The following is a 15,511-nucleotide window of genomic DNA, read 5'->3' as shown; positions in this document are numbered from 1 at the left end:
ACAGAAATTTCAAACGCATATCTGAACACTTCCTTGACTACTCCCATTCTTATTTTAGGGACAGCTATGACTCAGTCACTTTGCTAAATTCTTCTATGTGATGGTATGCTGGTGACATGCATACAGTGCTATGTGAAGAAAGGATATTATTCAATTTGCTCTTCTCATGCTGAACTGATAGCTGTGTCCATCACTGCTAACAGTGGAAATAGTGCATTTATTCTAAGATTTGGGTGCACGGTCAAATGTTATGTACTTAATTATTTACATTAATTTAGCAATATGAACAAGGGTTGGATAGAACAGCCCATTTCCATTCCATGTCAGTTCCACTGGCACACAATCATAAGTCTATTCCATCATTTTTTTTGCAGTTGTTTAAGTATGAAAGATTCTAATTTAAAATGCATGTAGGAGGAAATTGAGGTTAAATGCTGATTAATTGTCATGAGGACTTCTTTTTAAAATCCAACCACACACTGATGTGGGAATGTGGAGAAATGAATATAAAGATTGGAAAAATGAGAAAATGAGAGAAAGCAAAATTGACAGATTTGGCCATCCCTAGTGGTCATGATTTTTTTTTTAAAAAAAGTTTTTTTAAAGGTGCCCAGCCCATTGAGATCTATTCCACTGCCATATGCTTTCTTCAAAACATTTTGTAATTAACAATGTAAGAAAGGAAGAAGGGCTGACTGGGGGTAGGAGAGAGGAGAAGCCCAGGCCATGATTTTCCTGCTAAGAATCTAGAACCTGCCCTGAAATAAATTCTGTAGTGTGCTTCCATTTGTATAAGAAATATTGATGGAATACTCTCCATCAAAATAAAACATTCTGACACATTCAAAACTTGCATGTCAGGAGAAGGGTACATTCTAATATTTCTCCCAACATCTAGAATTCTCTGTGAAGGTTTTTGGAGGGGGGTTATGGAGAAGTCAATCAACACCCTGCCTCCAGCATGACATGCTACACTCCAGATGCATGTTTACCATATCAGTTAGAAAAATAACACCTATATTGTCACTATATTTGATCATGCCCTAAAACACAAAGGCCTCAAAGCATGTACATTGGGGTATTGAAGCTGAGATGGTGAAAAGCTGACTTTGAACATATACAAATTATTTTTTATGGTGATATGATCTGTGACTGCATAGGACTGTGCAGGAAGAAAAAGAAGGGGACCAAACCAGTTAAATTATTCCCTTTTGTGGCCCCCACTGTCACTGCAACGAATCAGCTTTATTTATTTATTTGTGGCTGCTTTGAGTAAAAAAGCCCTCCATGACCTCATTGTTGTCTCAGCCAACTCCCTATGCTATATAGAGAGACAGTGTAGTGTAGTGGTTAGAGTGTTGGGCTAGGACCTGGGAGTCCAGGGTTCGAATCCCCACTCAGCCATGACTCTTTTTGGGTGACCTTGAGCCAGTCATAGTCTCTCAGCCCAACCTACCTCAAAGGTTTGTTGTGAGGATGGAATACGAAGGAAGAAAACCTTGTATATACCACCTCACACTCCTTGGAGAAAAGGTGGGATAGAAATGTAATCATAAATAAAATAGAGTAGAAAGGAGTACTGGTATGTGTGATGGGATTGAGCTATGCAGCCATCCTCCTAACACTGTTGTCACTACTACTTATCTGGATGTGTCTGGGACAGGGGGCAGTGAGAGTAACAGAGTTGCACCATGGGGACTGCTGCTGCCAATCTGGCACTCATGCTGGTGGAGATAGGGTTGCCAGGTCAGAAGCATCCCAAAACCTGAGATTTTGGGGACGGGCCTGAGTGATGTCATTAAGCATGATACATTAAACATAACCACAGTTGCTTGGCACATACAATTCATACAAAAACATTTCTCTGATTGGAAATTAAGATAGAAATCTTAGCTAAAAGATGGAGCCTGGGTAGGGAACATTTAATCTAGCCAACTTACTTCTGGCAAAAAGGGTTTAAGTGCACTCAGGCCAGGCCAGTCACCAGAAGGCCATTGTAGGAAGAAAGGAGCCAAGTGTTGTGGACATATTAGATGGGAGCACTCAGGAGTAAAGATGGATGCCCCTGAAGGCTGCAATTCTAGGCACACTTACTAAGGGACTAAGCCCCATAGAATACAATAGGATTTACTTCTATGTAGATATGAGCAGACCACTTAATTATTTTTCTGCCCTTTCTCTCCCAAACTTAATCATGGTTTAGTCTTTTTTCTCCCTTAACCTCATCATGCAGATGATCTCATCCACATTGATTTAGAAGAAAGCCCCAGCAAGATCAACAGTAGATGTGCATTGGTCTGCAGCCTTAGAAGCTTGTTCCTGTGTACCTTTTCTCACTAAGAAGCCTGTGTTCTCTAGGATGCTTTTCTAGAATGGTTCACAGCCTGGAAATCTTTATTGGTTTTACCCCTCCTTATGTCCAGGCTGCTGAGAAGGAAAGGAGACTTCTGCTTCAATGGGAGAGGGGCATCATGCAGTTGATCCCATGCATATTTACTTAGAGAAGTAAGCCCTAGCAAGATCAATGGTAGATATGCACGGGTTTGCAGTCTTATTTGTCTTGTCTTAAAGATGCTGCAGAGCAGTGTTAACAAGATGCCAAAAAGCTTCCAACTCTAGGGGAAAGCATCTCCACAACCCCACCCTGCCAGCTTGTTCACTTGCCAGTTGTATACCGGGCCCAATTCAAGGTGTTGGTATTAACCTTTAAAACCCTATATGGTTTTGGCCCAGTTTATCTGAAGGAACGCCTCCAGTATCATCAAGCATGCCGCCAAACAAGATCAGCCTCACAAGGCCTTCTCTCGGTCCCACCGGTAAAAACAGCTAGGCTGGTGCGGACCAGAGAGAGGGCTTTTTCGATCATGGCCCCCACCCTTTGGAACTCACTCCCTTTTGACCTCCGTCATGCCCCCTCCCTGATGGTCTTTCACCAAACCCTAAAGACCTGGTTATTCAGGCAGGCCTATGAGATTCTTGGGGTGGGCAAGGTTTTTATATTATATTGATTGTAGATGGATTGATGTTATGTTTGATTGTTTATTGTATATTGTTTTATATTGTATTTTGCTGTAAGTCGCCCAGAGTGTCCGTTAAGTCGGACAGATGGGCGACTAACAAATAAAATTTATTATTTATTATTATTATTATTCTGTATCTTCTTTTCAAGAATGTGGAGTAAGATGGAAGGATATTAAGTGAGCTAGGACCTGGAAGACAAGGGTTCAAATACTCACTTGGCCATGAAGCTCACTGGGTGACCTTAGGCCAGTCACACTCTCTCAGCCGAACTACCTCACAGGGCTGATGTAAGGATAAACTGAGGAGGAGAACCTTGAGTTCCTTGCTTAAAGTAACATAAAGCTTAAAGTAACATAATGGGTACATAACCAATAAAAATGTAGCAGCTGAACTGCCTCTTTGGAAGATTGTGGCTGCAATCCTACATTATCCAAGAGCAGGCATTATTCAATACAGAGGGGCTTACTTCTGAGTATTGTATTGGTTTGGGCAGTGATGGGGAATTTTCCAGAGCAGTGATGGGGGGAATAAGTATGCCAGATAGACATTGGAAACCAAATGGGGAGACTCATTCCTGGAGACCCTGCAGCATAAGCCAGAATCCTCTCTTTCTTGGCAGTGGGGATGTGTGGAGAAGGAGATTACCTGATACATACCATAGTCCTCCCTCTGTTCCTCACTAAATCTGGACAATCCATCCCACCCTGCTACCTCTACCACCATGACCCAGCCATGTGAGGGAAAGAGGGAGGGAGGAGTGAAGATGAAGATCCCATCTGACCAGTCAGCTCACTGCATAGTGGAAGAAAGGAGGGAGGCCCTGAGGGAAAGGCTGCTGCTGCCTCCACTGCTGGCTTTCCTGAATAGGGGCAATCATTGTTTGGTGAGAAAGCCTGCAGGGTTCCTAGCAGTTCCTGGACCCCCACCCCACAGCTCTGACCTCACTGAAAAGTAGAGACTTGGAGCATCCAGGCTAGGCTAGCTCATTTCATAGAAATTGCAGGGCTTCCCTCAAGATTTACTCATTTCACCAGTTGGTCAGTGGCCAAGGCCATGTGCAAACCACAAGCTTACACTATGTTGGAGCAGCCACTGCTATTGCTGTTGCTCTTCAAAACACACACTGTGGACCACCAGCATGAAGCTCATGGACCACTGGTGGTTCATGGACCACAGGTTGGGAACCTCTGTATTAGGGAATTTGTCCATATTGCAGTGTTTGCCACCATTTAAAAAAGGGTTCATAGAGGTGGTGATTGGTTGTGTCAGTTGATGGAAGGAACTGTGAATCCTCTAGGGCACATTTTGGTGATGACGGGCTTCCTCAGTACAAATATGGCTAATGCTAGTTGGTGCTCAGTAGGGAATTTCTCTAAGCTCAGATCTATGTCAGATTTGTGAACATGGCCATACATTCTTCCTACTCTTTTGCTACTTTGTTAAAGCATAACAGTGGAAGTCACACTGGAAGGCTATTCTGTGGTTCAGAGTTAAATTTGCAGACCATATGCACTCATCAATAAGCATTTCTCTTTATTAACTGCTCTCTTTTGTTCAGCTCTGGTCTAAGCAAAATAATGAAACATTTAGGAAAGAAGACGCAACCCAACAGCCCAGCACTGGAGGCTAAGATTGAGAAAATCTCCACAGCCACCGTGTATTTCCCTTTTGTGCTCAGGTAGGCTGGAATAAAGGATAACCAAACACTGCAAAACAACAGCATGCTGAAAGTGATCAGCTTGGCTTCATTAAAACTGTCAGGTAACTTCCTGGAGAGGAATGCCACACTGAAACTCATAAAAGCCAGGAAACCAATGTAACCCAGGACACAATAAAACATAGTCACAGACCCCTCATTACATTCCAATACAATTTCACCAGCCACTGAGTTCCTGTCAACATCTGGGAAAGGGGGAGAGGTTGCCAGCCATACAGTGCAAATGGTTGCTTCAATAATGGAGCAGAGAAGAGCAATGGAGTTGGCTACTCTTTTCCCCACAAATTTCCTCATGTTGCTCCCAGGCCTGGTGGCCACGAAAGCCAAAACCACAGTGAAAGTTTTTGATAACACACAAGACACAGCCACTGAGAAGACCATCCCAAATGCAACTTGACGAAGGAGACACTTCAGCTTCTCAGGTTGCCCAATGAACAGCAAAGCACAAAGGAAACAGAGCAGGAGAGAGATTAGGAGACTGTAGGTGAGGTTCCTGTTGTTGGCTTTTACAATGGGAGTGTCGTGGTGCTTTACAAATGTTCCTAGCACCAGAGCTGTGATCAAAGAAAATAAAAACACAAAAATAGCAAAACTTATTCCCAAAGACTCATCATAAGACAAGAAAGTTACCACCTTGGGAATGCATTTATTTTGTTCCTTGTTAGGATAGTTATCTTCTTGACATGAGGTACAGGAATCCATGTTTGAGGAGAGAAGAAATACATTTTCAGAACTGATTAAAATATAGTCCCCCATCCTAATTGCTTCTGTTTTCATAAACAGTTACATCATCTATATTGATAATATAGGGTCTGAGTTTCAAACTATATTGTTGGCCTTTGAAAGCATAAGATAATTCCTTCCCCCCTCTCTACTCTCTCTGCCTGATAGTTTCTCAAATCCAGATGGATAATGCTAACCTATCACCTAGGACATCGGTGCTAGGCAGGCTTATTCATTCACTTCCTTGTAAGCTGAGTTTCATAGGTAATACTGAATCTGGGCAAGAAAGTGTAACGGAGGGGAAGCAGAAGCCCTGTTACTTAAAACTCTATCTTTGTCCCAACCCACAGAACCTTGTGTTCATCTCAATGCATTTGGCATATGTACTAGAATAAAATGCTCACTTAATGAAACAGTAGTTTAAATGTAGTTGAGTAGAGTAATCAGGCAGAATATTTTCATAAGAAAGACCCAAGGCCCACCCAAGACATTTTTTCTGCATTAAGTAATTAAATGGAGGACAGCATTATATGCACACCAAACTAGAAGTTGAATCTTAGTTCATCACTGGCAATGGGGCAGTGTCCTTCAATGCACTTGAAGGTAGCAAGCTCACTTCTAGAGGCACATACAGCTGTGTCAACGAAGCTCACTGCTTCTCCTTGACACCACCATCTCCTCTCTGAACCATGCCCCTCATTCTGCTTAATGTTGGATGTCCAGGTGCTGGCTAAGGTCCATTCTGTCAGCATCATCTGGTCACCAATTGTGTGTTTTTCAAAACAGAAGTCATCTGAACAGTTCCTGCTGTGACAAAATCCAGATCACATTACTGTAATGAGATATATATGGATCTTCCTTTGAACATCATTTGGGATTTTTATCTAGTTAAGACCATAGCTCCTAGTGCTTCCAATGGGACACAGCTTTTGTCATTATTTGTACACGTCTTTAGCTGCTTTCTCTACTCATATCTACTCATATTTCTACTTCGTCTAACCCTACCTGGAGCATGCGAAATGTGATCAACTTGGCTTCATTGAAACTGTCAGGTAACCTCCTGGCCTGGAATGAAGCTCACAAAAGCCAGGAAGCCCATATAACCCAGGACACAATCAAACAAGATCACAGACCCCTCATTACATTTCATTACAATTTCTTCAGACACTGAATTCATGTCAGCATCTGGAAATAGAGAACTCATTGCCAGCCATACAGTACAAATGACTGCTTGACTAATGGGAGCAGAGAAGAGCAATGGAGTTGGCCACTCTTTTCTCCACCAATTTCCTCATGTTGCTTCCTGGCCTAGTGGCCATTAAAGTTAGTACTACGATTAAACTCATTCCCACAGGCGCCTTGTAAGACAAGAACTTTTCTGCTTTGGGAATGAACTTTGGGTTTTGCTCTTTGTTTGGATACTGATCTTCCTGGCATGAAGAGCAGGACCTCATGTCTAAAGAAGGAAGAGTTGTCTTTTGAGAGCCGATACAACTGTAGTATTTATTTATTTGCAGTTGTTTTTATTTCCATAAACTATGTTTAGAGGTCACTTAAGGCTTGGTTCTTGAATTGTGATGTAGTCCTCCCTGAGAGACATAAGTCAGCTCTGTGTGGTTATGGTTGTCTGTGTTAATTCCAGAATCCCACAGCTAATAAATTGAGCTAACATATCTCTTTAGATTAATGCCAGTACCAGATAGTCTTATCCTTTTGCTTCCTCAGAGGCTGAATTGGATAAGCAACAGAATGATGTTGAAGGTGGGCAAGGGAGTGTGTGTATGTGGATTGGGAATCGGGAGTCCATCTACTAAAAATATATCTTGCCTCAGTCAACAGATTCCTGCATTCAGCTTGATGTATTTTGGATACGCAGTCAATGTTCACCCTCTGAAGAGGCACTTTACACTTAGGGCACCATCCAAACCCAAGATCTGCAGGAATGAGCAAGTCAGGATTTGGCGGTTCTTCGGCTCAGCTTGGCTATAACTGTAACATGCTCACCCTAGTTCAGTCGGAGATAATTCTGGCTTAATTTGCTTATCCCATCTCAGTCAGCAAAGCTAAGACCAGTGCAACTAATGTCCAGGGAGTGGGGCGGGCGGGACTAGGGGGGACTTATGCTGGATCCTAACTCTGTTCAGCACAGTCATGTGACCTGGAAACCCTTCTGAACTTTGATTGGTATAAGTCAAACTTTATTTTACAAGCTTGTGTTCTCTCTGTGAGGCACAGGATTTGGATCTGGCATGCTTTACACCAGTTAAATCATGCCAACTTCCATGACTCAGGATTGCTCCTTCAGTGTTTGAGGCTGAAGATGAAATGGTTTTATAAAGTGGTAGTTGGAGGACCTTGGCTTAAGGGGTTTGATTCGTATTTGTCCAGGGATCTTTATCTCTGTCATGAGTCTGAGAGACTTTTCAGAGTTCAGGATTTCTTTCAGAGATAAAACAGATCTGTCCCCCTCTCTGTCTCTGTGTGTTGTTTGTTTAAAAACACAACAACTTTCCCTCTAGTGTAATCTGTTGCGGCCCTCATACCATTGATGACTCAAGTCAGAACAACTGTTAATCGTCTGAATTAGTTAATTAGTTAATGTGGAATAAAGACCCCCCACACACGCACATACATCAATCTTCAACATGTCTACCTCAGATTACAATCCCCATGAAAGTCCCCATGAAGTAAGCAGCATTGGGTTTGATGAGCTTGCTCACAATAAGTATACTGAGGTGTGTGACAGCTATTGCCAACCAATTCAACAAATAGGATATTTGAAGCATTATTACTTTATTCTGGGACAGTAGTGTAGTGGCAAATTGAGAAGGGCAGCATCCGTTTCTGAGTCATGCCCCACCGTCCACTGCCACCCCTTCTAAGGTTATACCATTGATGACATTGAAGCCTGCGTTATTGCTGTAGTCAATTAAGAAAAAAACAACCATGATGTTGTATGGAAGCTTCACTCTCTCATCTCTGTCCTCATAGGTGGATCCCTTACCATTTGATTCACCAGCACACGTAGATTAACCAACCCCCTTGCATGCTCCCTTAGCCCCAAATTTACCCATTGGCCTTCCACAAGATAATCTTCTCTCATTTCCCCTGAAACAACACTCACCAGCCAAGTACTGCGGCCTGCAGGTACTTAGCAATCTGCATTTTTGTAATTTCATATAGACAGCAAATAGAGTTTTGTCAAGTCTCTGACAAATCACCCTGCATGGTAGATAGGCTTTTTTGTCACATACTTCATAGTCCTGCCTACCTTGTCAAATGAGACTGCTACAGATAACTTTTTTTTGGGGGGGGGAGACAACTCTTTCTCAGTATATTAAAGAAAGAACTTAAGCAAGTCTAGGGAGATAGATAAGAAGGCAGGAAACTGCCTTATACTGAGTCCACCTTGCTCAGTATTGTCTACACTGACTGGCAGCATCAATCCAGGGTTTCAGGAAAGCAGATGTTCTGCCACTGAGCTATGGCCCTTCCCCATTTAAAGCCTATTTTCATCAAGGATTTTTTTAAAAAAAGCATATTGTGGTCTTAGAAGCTCATTTGTTGAAACGTACTTCCATGCATTCTCCACCCCAAGGTTATGTCCCTAGAATAATAAAATGACCTTAAAACACATTATTTAACTATCATTCTTTAACTCTTATTCTTATCTCTAATCTTGTCATACAATAAAGAAATAAATTAACAGCCTATTTTATCGAGATAAATGTGCTAGAGTATCATGCAGCCCAATCATATGCATGTCTATTCATAAGCAAGCCCCTCTGTGATCAATGAAGCTTACGCAAGTAAACCAAGTTAGCTTTAGCATGCTGGTGTTGCTGCCTTCCTAACTGAGAAAAGTGCTTCCTTGTTCACTCCTCCCACAGCAGGAGCATCCATTCCCACAGGGAGCAGATTAAGGCTGCAATCCAATACATGTCTACTCAAAAGTAAGTTCCATTGGGTTCAATGGAATTTACTCCCAGGTAAATGTGCACTGGATTGCGGCCTAAATTTGTTAACGTGAGAGACAGAGATAATTTTGTCTGGGCAGAGTTTGACAGAGAAGGGAAGACATTGCTTTGAATAATCTATTGCTCATTTAACAAACTGAGGGAAGAATCACCCATTTTCCTTCTGCCTCTAAAAATTATAATGGTTTGCATCAGGAATAGGGATGGGTGACAATTTCAATTCAATTTGCATTTCAAGCAGAATTTATCAAATTTGCAATTTCCGAAACAATTTGAGAACGAAAAGACAGCCATCCTTCAAAATTTGCATTCCTTAGAATTTTGGGATGCAGTTCGCCATCCAAACAATATTTACAAAAATGCATATATTTGGGAAGTGTGCATAAAAATGAATACATGAGTTAAAATAACGTAAAAAGGCATGAAATGATGAGAAATGGCTTGCAAAAAATGTGTACCTTTGTCAAAACTGCCTACAAAAATGTGAGGGTTTTTTTTGGAGAAATTCACACTAAAATGATGGAGAATTTTCTTGAGGATTTTTTTTTAAAAAAAAATTCCGATCAGTGCAGAAATGTAGAGAACTGAATTTATCATTGGGAAAATGAGAAACTGAGAACAAAAACAGACAGATCTTTCCATCCCTAGTCAGGAATACTTTCAGATGCATGGGGGGCAGGAATCAGAGGGAGAAGAAGGCGGGAAGATCTCACAAACTTCTAAACCCTGTTGTTTTTAAGGGAGAGAAAGGGCACAATTCTTTACTATTCTAAATCATTCTAGATTTGCAACTAATGTGCCCCTCCTCCTCTTCTGAAACCTGAATTGATCCATCATCTCTGGGAGGGAGTAAAAAGCCCAGGAAACAAGCACAACATCCAACACCTTCCTAGGCTGGCTGATTTGAAGTCAAAATAGTCATTCCTTGGGTTGCAACCACTTTCTACCCTCTCCCTGTGTAAAATACTTCTACCACCCTCCGTCATCCTCACCACTGTTCTCCTATGTAAACTTCTCTCAGGCGCAGAGTCCCTTCACCGCCGCCTCCCGAACACACACACACACACACACACACACACACACACACACACACACACACACACACTGCCACTACAGACTGGTGGGCAAATATCTGCTTAATTCCAACACCACCACCCAGAATGAAACAGATTGTTCACCGGCCTCTGCTAGCAGCCTGTCTCTTGACCCGCAATGTTCAGAGAAGCTTTGCAGAAGCCTCTGCTGTATGATTTGGCTGGGGAACCCTCCTGCCTCCTCCTTTGCCCTGGTGTGCGTGTGTGTGAGTGGGTGGCAGATTGGAGGGGGCCAGCAGGGGGCCAGCTGTGGAAAAAGTAATGGGATGAAGTCACCCCTCCAAAACATACCTGCTCTGGATTGTATATAATATACCCTAACAAGCAATGTGCTTTTTACTCAATGCACGATATAATTCTACCTGTCCGGTGAGAAATCTTCCCTTTTGGACATGGCACACAATCATAGCAGCAAAATGGCTTCCCTTCCTTCTTTCTCTTCTGATAACCAGGGTAGCATTTATCATTACAGAGAGAAAGGGGCATCACCTGTTCACATAAAGTGAAGAATTAGCACTGAGAACAAAAGACTCTAGTTGTGGTGAAAATAAATGTGCAGTCAACAGAGCATTACATCAACACTATACTCACAGCAATTTACTTTATTTCAAAATGCGTGGGGACAACCAGAACACATAGGATAAGTGAATCCAACAGGCTCCTGTGATAAAGAGGAGGGTCAAGCCTTGGATGCAGTGGAAATAAATTAGGGCTGTGAACTAGACTTGGTCAAGTTCTGAACTGAATTAGGAGAATTCAGGGGAATCCAGATATTACTTGAGTCAGTTTGAGACAGCCCTGGATCACAGCAGATGATGTTGAGTGACCCAAAGCAATCCAGAGCTGTCAGAGGGCATGTTGTGAAGCAGGAAGAAAAGGCAGGCATTGAGTGACAACCCACAAAAAAACCCCAAGAGGGATCCAAGTATGGAGTCCTGGACTGACATATCACTCCTGCTATTTTTAATTTCTACTACCTTGGGATTGTAAGAAATGCCTCATTTCTGTTGCCATTTTCTGAACTTTTCTAAACATTTCCCAACTCAACAATATCCTTTTTCAAGTGAGTCAACCAGAACTGTAAATAGAATTCCAAATGCCATCACACCATAGATTTGTATAACATTATGGTATCAGCAGTTTTATTTTCAATTCCTCTCCTAACAATCCCATTGTGGAATTTTCGTTTGTCACAGCTGAATAGGACTGAAAACTAAATGTGCCGAGATAAATATAATAGGATAATGACTGTGGAATAATTTTATAAAGAGGCCTACAAAATATGTCTCCCCCTTTTATCATATGGAAGCTACAGATTGCAGGAACATCCCACCTGGTTAAAGCTTCTGGGCCACACAATTTCATCCTCGTCAATGCTGAAACCTTCCCCTGGAAGAGCCCAAGGATTCACCTTTCCAACTTTCACTCTAACAAAAGACTTATAGGGGAAAGTAATCATATTTGTAATGTCAAACCCCATTGTCAATTCTCCATTTTCACTGAAATGCACTGTTTCTCCAGCACTGTTGTTAAATGAGATGTTCCTCAGAAAAGGATGGAGCTGGGTAGGAGGCCAAAAGAAGAGAGAAATAATTCCATGTTGACACATTTGGAAGGACCATATATCAATTGTCCACGAAGGACTGATTATTTTGTCAGAAAATAGATCCTCCTTGCAAAAGAAGCTGGAGTATAAGAGTATGATGAAAAAAAATTTTTTTAATCGTTGGGTTCTGCATATAGAAGTATGGAGAAGCAATAAAATATTGTGTTGTTAAATACAACTATAGCCAAAAGTACTAGCAACTAAGGGGCAAGAGATTTACTATATTCCTTGTTCTTGAAATGGTTTTGTGTGGCGTAAAATACTATCTCATTTCATTTTCAAGGTCAGCAACAATAATCACACTTCTTTTCAGTTGGGCATTATTGAATACAGCTAAGCATTTCTCTTCCTTTTTTCTCCCAGTCTGAGGTCAAACCACTTATATTTCTCTCCCCTTTAGGCATTGGATCTACCCATATAAGATTGTATAGACAATAACACTGTATAGCACTGATGGTTGATGTGGAAGTGTGGCTGCTTTTATTTAACATTTGACACATGTTCTTGAAACAATAAAATGGAGTTGGAAAACTTAAGCCACAAAGTGAAAGATCTCCAGGCCTTTCTATCTACTCCTCGGGACTCTCCATATGCTACATAAAAACAGGATTTTGATTGATCAAGCCAAAGGCACATCCAGCATCCGGTTCTCACAGCCAACCAGATGCCCATGGGAAGCCTGCAAGCACCATTTACAGACCCTGCTCTGCACACCTCTTTAGTGTTTTTGCTTAGATGTGTTGGGGTTCTTGACCTCTGATAATGCCTCTTGCTTGTCTCGATTGAGGATAGATAGGGATGTACGAGTGTGTGTACATACCTGCCTACTGCATTAAGGTAAATTTTACATTTTCTTTTGCCTTTTACCCTATCCACCACTGGCATGTGGCCCCAGGAACTTTGGGCTGAAAAATGTTCCCACCACTGAACTAAGAGATAGAGCTCACAAAAAGTTCATTTCAATGTAGCAGAATCATTCAAGACCTAGGCTGCTTTCACACTGCACTTTATTCCATTATACGATTTCTTACCTGGTAATTTGCACATTATATTTGATCTGTCACATGATGTACAAGATAGCTCCAGAATTCTAGTGGAATATAGTGCAAGTTTAGCACAACTTTCCATGATAAATGATACTGGGTATAATCTGTTAGCAAGGCTGGTAACCCAGAATATCATGGGCATTTTTCACTAGCTGCAGCCACTCACATGACAGGCATCCCAGCATGCAATGCATTCCCTCCCTTTAGCCATGTGGGAGTTTTTTGCCTGACAAAAATTGTACAGGTATTCTGGCATCGGCGCAGATAGCAGCAGCATTTCCCACACACACCCCTGTATCACTACAAATAAAATAATTTAAAAAGTCCTAAAGGGAGAGGGCTTGCATGGCGATGGGATGAAATCTTAGACCTCCTACACAGTGGAGAACATTATGCATGTATATAATGGATGAGGGGCAAACACAAGCCATGTGAAAGACAGTTGCACAAAATGCCGGTATACCAGCTGAAAAAGCTGCTGTTCCTTAGTGCAACAGGTACTGCTGTGTGAAAGGAATTTTAGAAATTGGGACAGAAGCGCTACCTTTTTAATCCATTAAACTAACGCAATCAGCCCCATGTGTGAAAGCAGCCCTCTTACCTGCCATGGCAACATATTCTTGTATTCCAGCTTCCCTCTGGCTACCCTTAGTCTGGATCTGGATGAGAACATGGCATGTACAGAATTTACCAAAGCATAGATAGCATTGTAAATGCTGTAGCTATGGCCAGTCATGCTCATTTCAAAGAAAGGTCCAGGAAGGCTTTCCAGCCTCTCTTCCCCAGTGCAAGCTTTCTCAGCATCTCCATTAGAACTGAAATGTTGAAGTGAGCAGTCAAACGCTTGTTCCCAGAATGTTTGGATGAAGCCATCTCCTTTGACCAAATGAGGCCTTAATTTTTGAAGAAAATGTTGGAATCCCAGCACCTCATGTGAGTGGGTTGTGAAGGCTAAGGTTCCGTGGAAGGGTTCTATACTCCATTCCTTATACATAGGCAGTGATGCAAGATCCAACTGGGCTGCCATAATTAACACTTTACCAAATCCTTTCCGAAAGTCACTTTCTCCTTGATGAAGCAACCCTCTTAAACTTAACATGGTCTTGGTTTCTCCATGGACAACAACAGCATTGGCTTTACTTTCCATAATGTTTACAAATGTTTTGTTCCAACTTCTTTGCAAATTTAACAAGTCTTCAAAATAGATTATTATGGAAAATTTCTCTATGAAGGCAGGACAGATGCCATTTTGAGGAAGCATTGGTAGCAAGTTCATCTCCCCTATCATCATCCATTGTCATTAGACCCACCCACATCCATCTAAAATGCAGAAGTAGCTGGACAATCCCCCAGTATTGATGGATTTCATTTGGAACCATCTGATATAAAGAAGGGAAATGTGATTGAACTGTCTGCATGGGGGTAAAATCACCATAGCTGAACTAAACATGGGAGAGGGCAATGGGAGAGGGAAGACAGACAATGTTAGATGTGAACTACAAAAACAAAACTTTAAATTAATTATTGTGCAGTTATTTTATGTGTACTAAATATTTTGTGGGCAATGTTGTTTAACTTTTTATTCCTATTAAGCTTAAGTTTTTATTGGAATTTAAGGTCCCCTTCTTCCTGGACAGAGGAGATTCATGCTTTCATAAGGCTGATTCATGCAGTCTTGACTTTTGTAAAATACTCTATGGATGCAATGCAAACCCTAGATCCACTGGGATAAATGAGTTAGGACCAGACCAATCCATGGTTTAGTCATTTGACTCAGTGGGAGATACCCCGGGATAATTCACATCCCGACTCGGCTGGTAATATGCTGATTTGCTCATCCTGGATCATCCAAGGCTCAGCCAGCTGTGCCAAGACTAGCACCACTAATGCCATCATAAGGCCCCCCAAAATGGGTATTTGGGGGGAGTGGTGGGGATGAGACTGAAAGGGGTGACTTATGCTGGATCCCAGTCAGCTCAGTCACAAGACTTGGCAACTTGGCTGAGCTCATACAGGTGTAAATCAAACTCTATTTTAGAGGCTTGTTTTTCCCTCTGATAGGCTTAGGCTGGCTCAGCTAGCAGTAGCCTTGCTCCTGAATGGGGTTTGGATCTGGCATGCTTAATTTAAACTGTCATAAATTACCTGGTTGACAAAAAGGGTGGTATAAGTCAAATTCTATTTTACAGGCTTGTTTTCCTTCTGTCAGGCTTAGACTGGTTCCGCCAGCAGTAGCCTCTCTCCTGAACAAGGTTTGGATCTGGTATACTTTATGCCAGATTCATTTAAACCAGCATAAATTACTCCGACTTCCATGACACAGGATT

At 41.8% G+C, this 15,511-nt stretch overlaps 1 protein-coding gene across 1 annotated transcript; it reads right to left on the bottom strand.

Moving 5' to 3' along the window:
- Nucleotides 1-4,537: 4,537 nt before the first annotated feature.
- LOC133367592 (vomeronasal type-2 receptor 26-like) lies at nucleotides 4,538-14,460 on the bottom strand. The gene is made up of 3 exons (XM_061591689.1): nucleotides 13,786-14,460; nucleotides 10,895-11,021; nucleotides 4,538-5,442 (listed from the first exon to the last, which is right to left on the bottom strand). The coding sequence occupies exons 1-3, from the start codon at nucleotides 14,458-14,460 to the stop codon at nucleotides 4,538-4,540; spliced, it is 1,707 nt and encodes a 568-aa protein (XP_061447673.1).
- Between the last annotated feature and the right edge of the window lie 1,051 nt (nucleotides 14,461-15,511).

Source organism: Rhineura floridana, chromosome 11, assembly GCF_030035675.1.
Source record: "Rhineura floridana isolate rRhiFlo1 chromosome 11, rRhiFlo1.hap2, whole genome shotgun sequence".
In the NCBI taxonomy this organism is placed as follows: domain Eukaryota; kingdom Metazoa; phylum Chordata; class Lepidosauria; order Squamata; family Rhineuridae; genus Rhineura; species Rhineura floridana.
Note: the sequence above shows the minus strand (reverse complement) of the source record. Positions and strands in the feature narration are given on the sequence as shown.

Coding starts and splice junctions, on each gene's coding strand:
- LOC133367592 (XM_061591689.1), bottom strand. CDS start 14,460: ATGAACTTGCTACCAATGCTTCCTCAAAATGGCATCTGTCCTGCCTTC. Junction 11,022..13,785: donor AGAATATGTTGCCATGGCAG/GTAAGAGGGCTG, acceptor TTATGTGAACAG/GTGATGCCCCTTTCTCTCTG. Junction 5,443..10,894: donor GAAGATTTCTCACCGGACAG/GTAGAATTATAT, acceptor TTCTCTCCTCAA/ACATGGATTCCTGTACCTCA.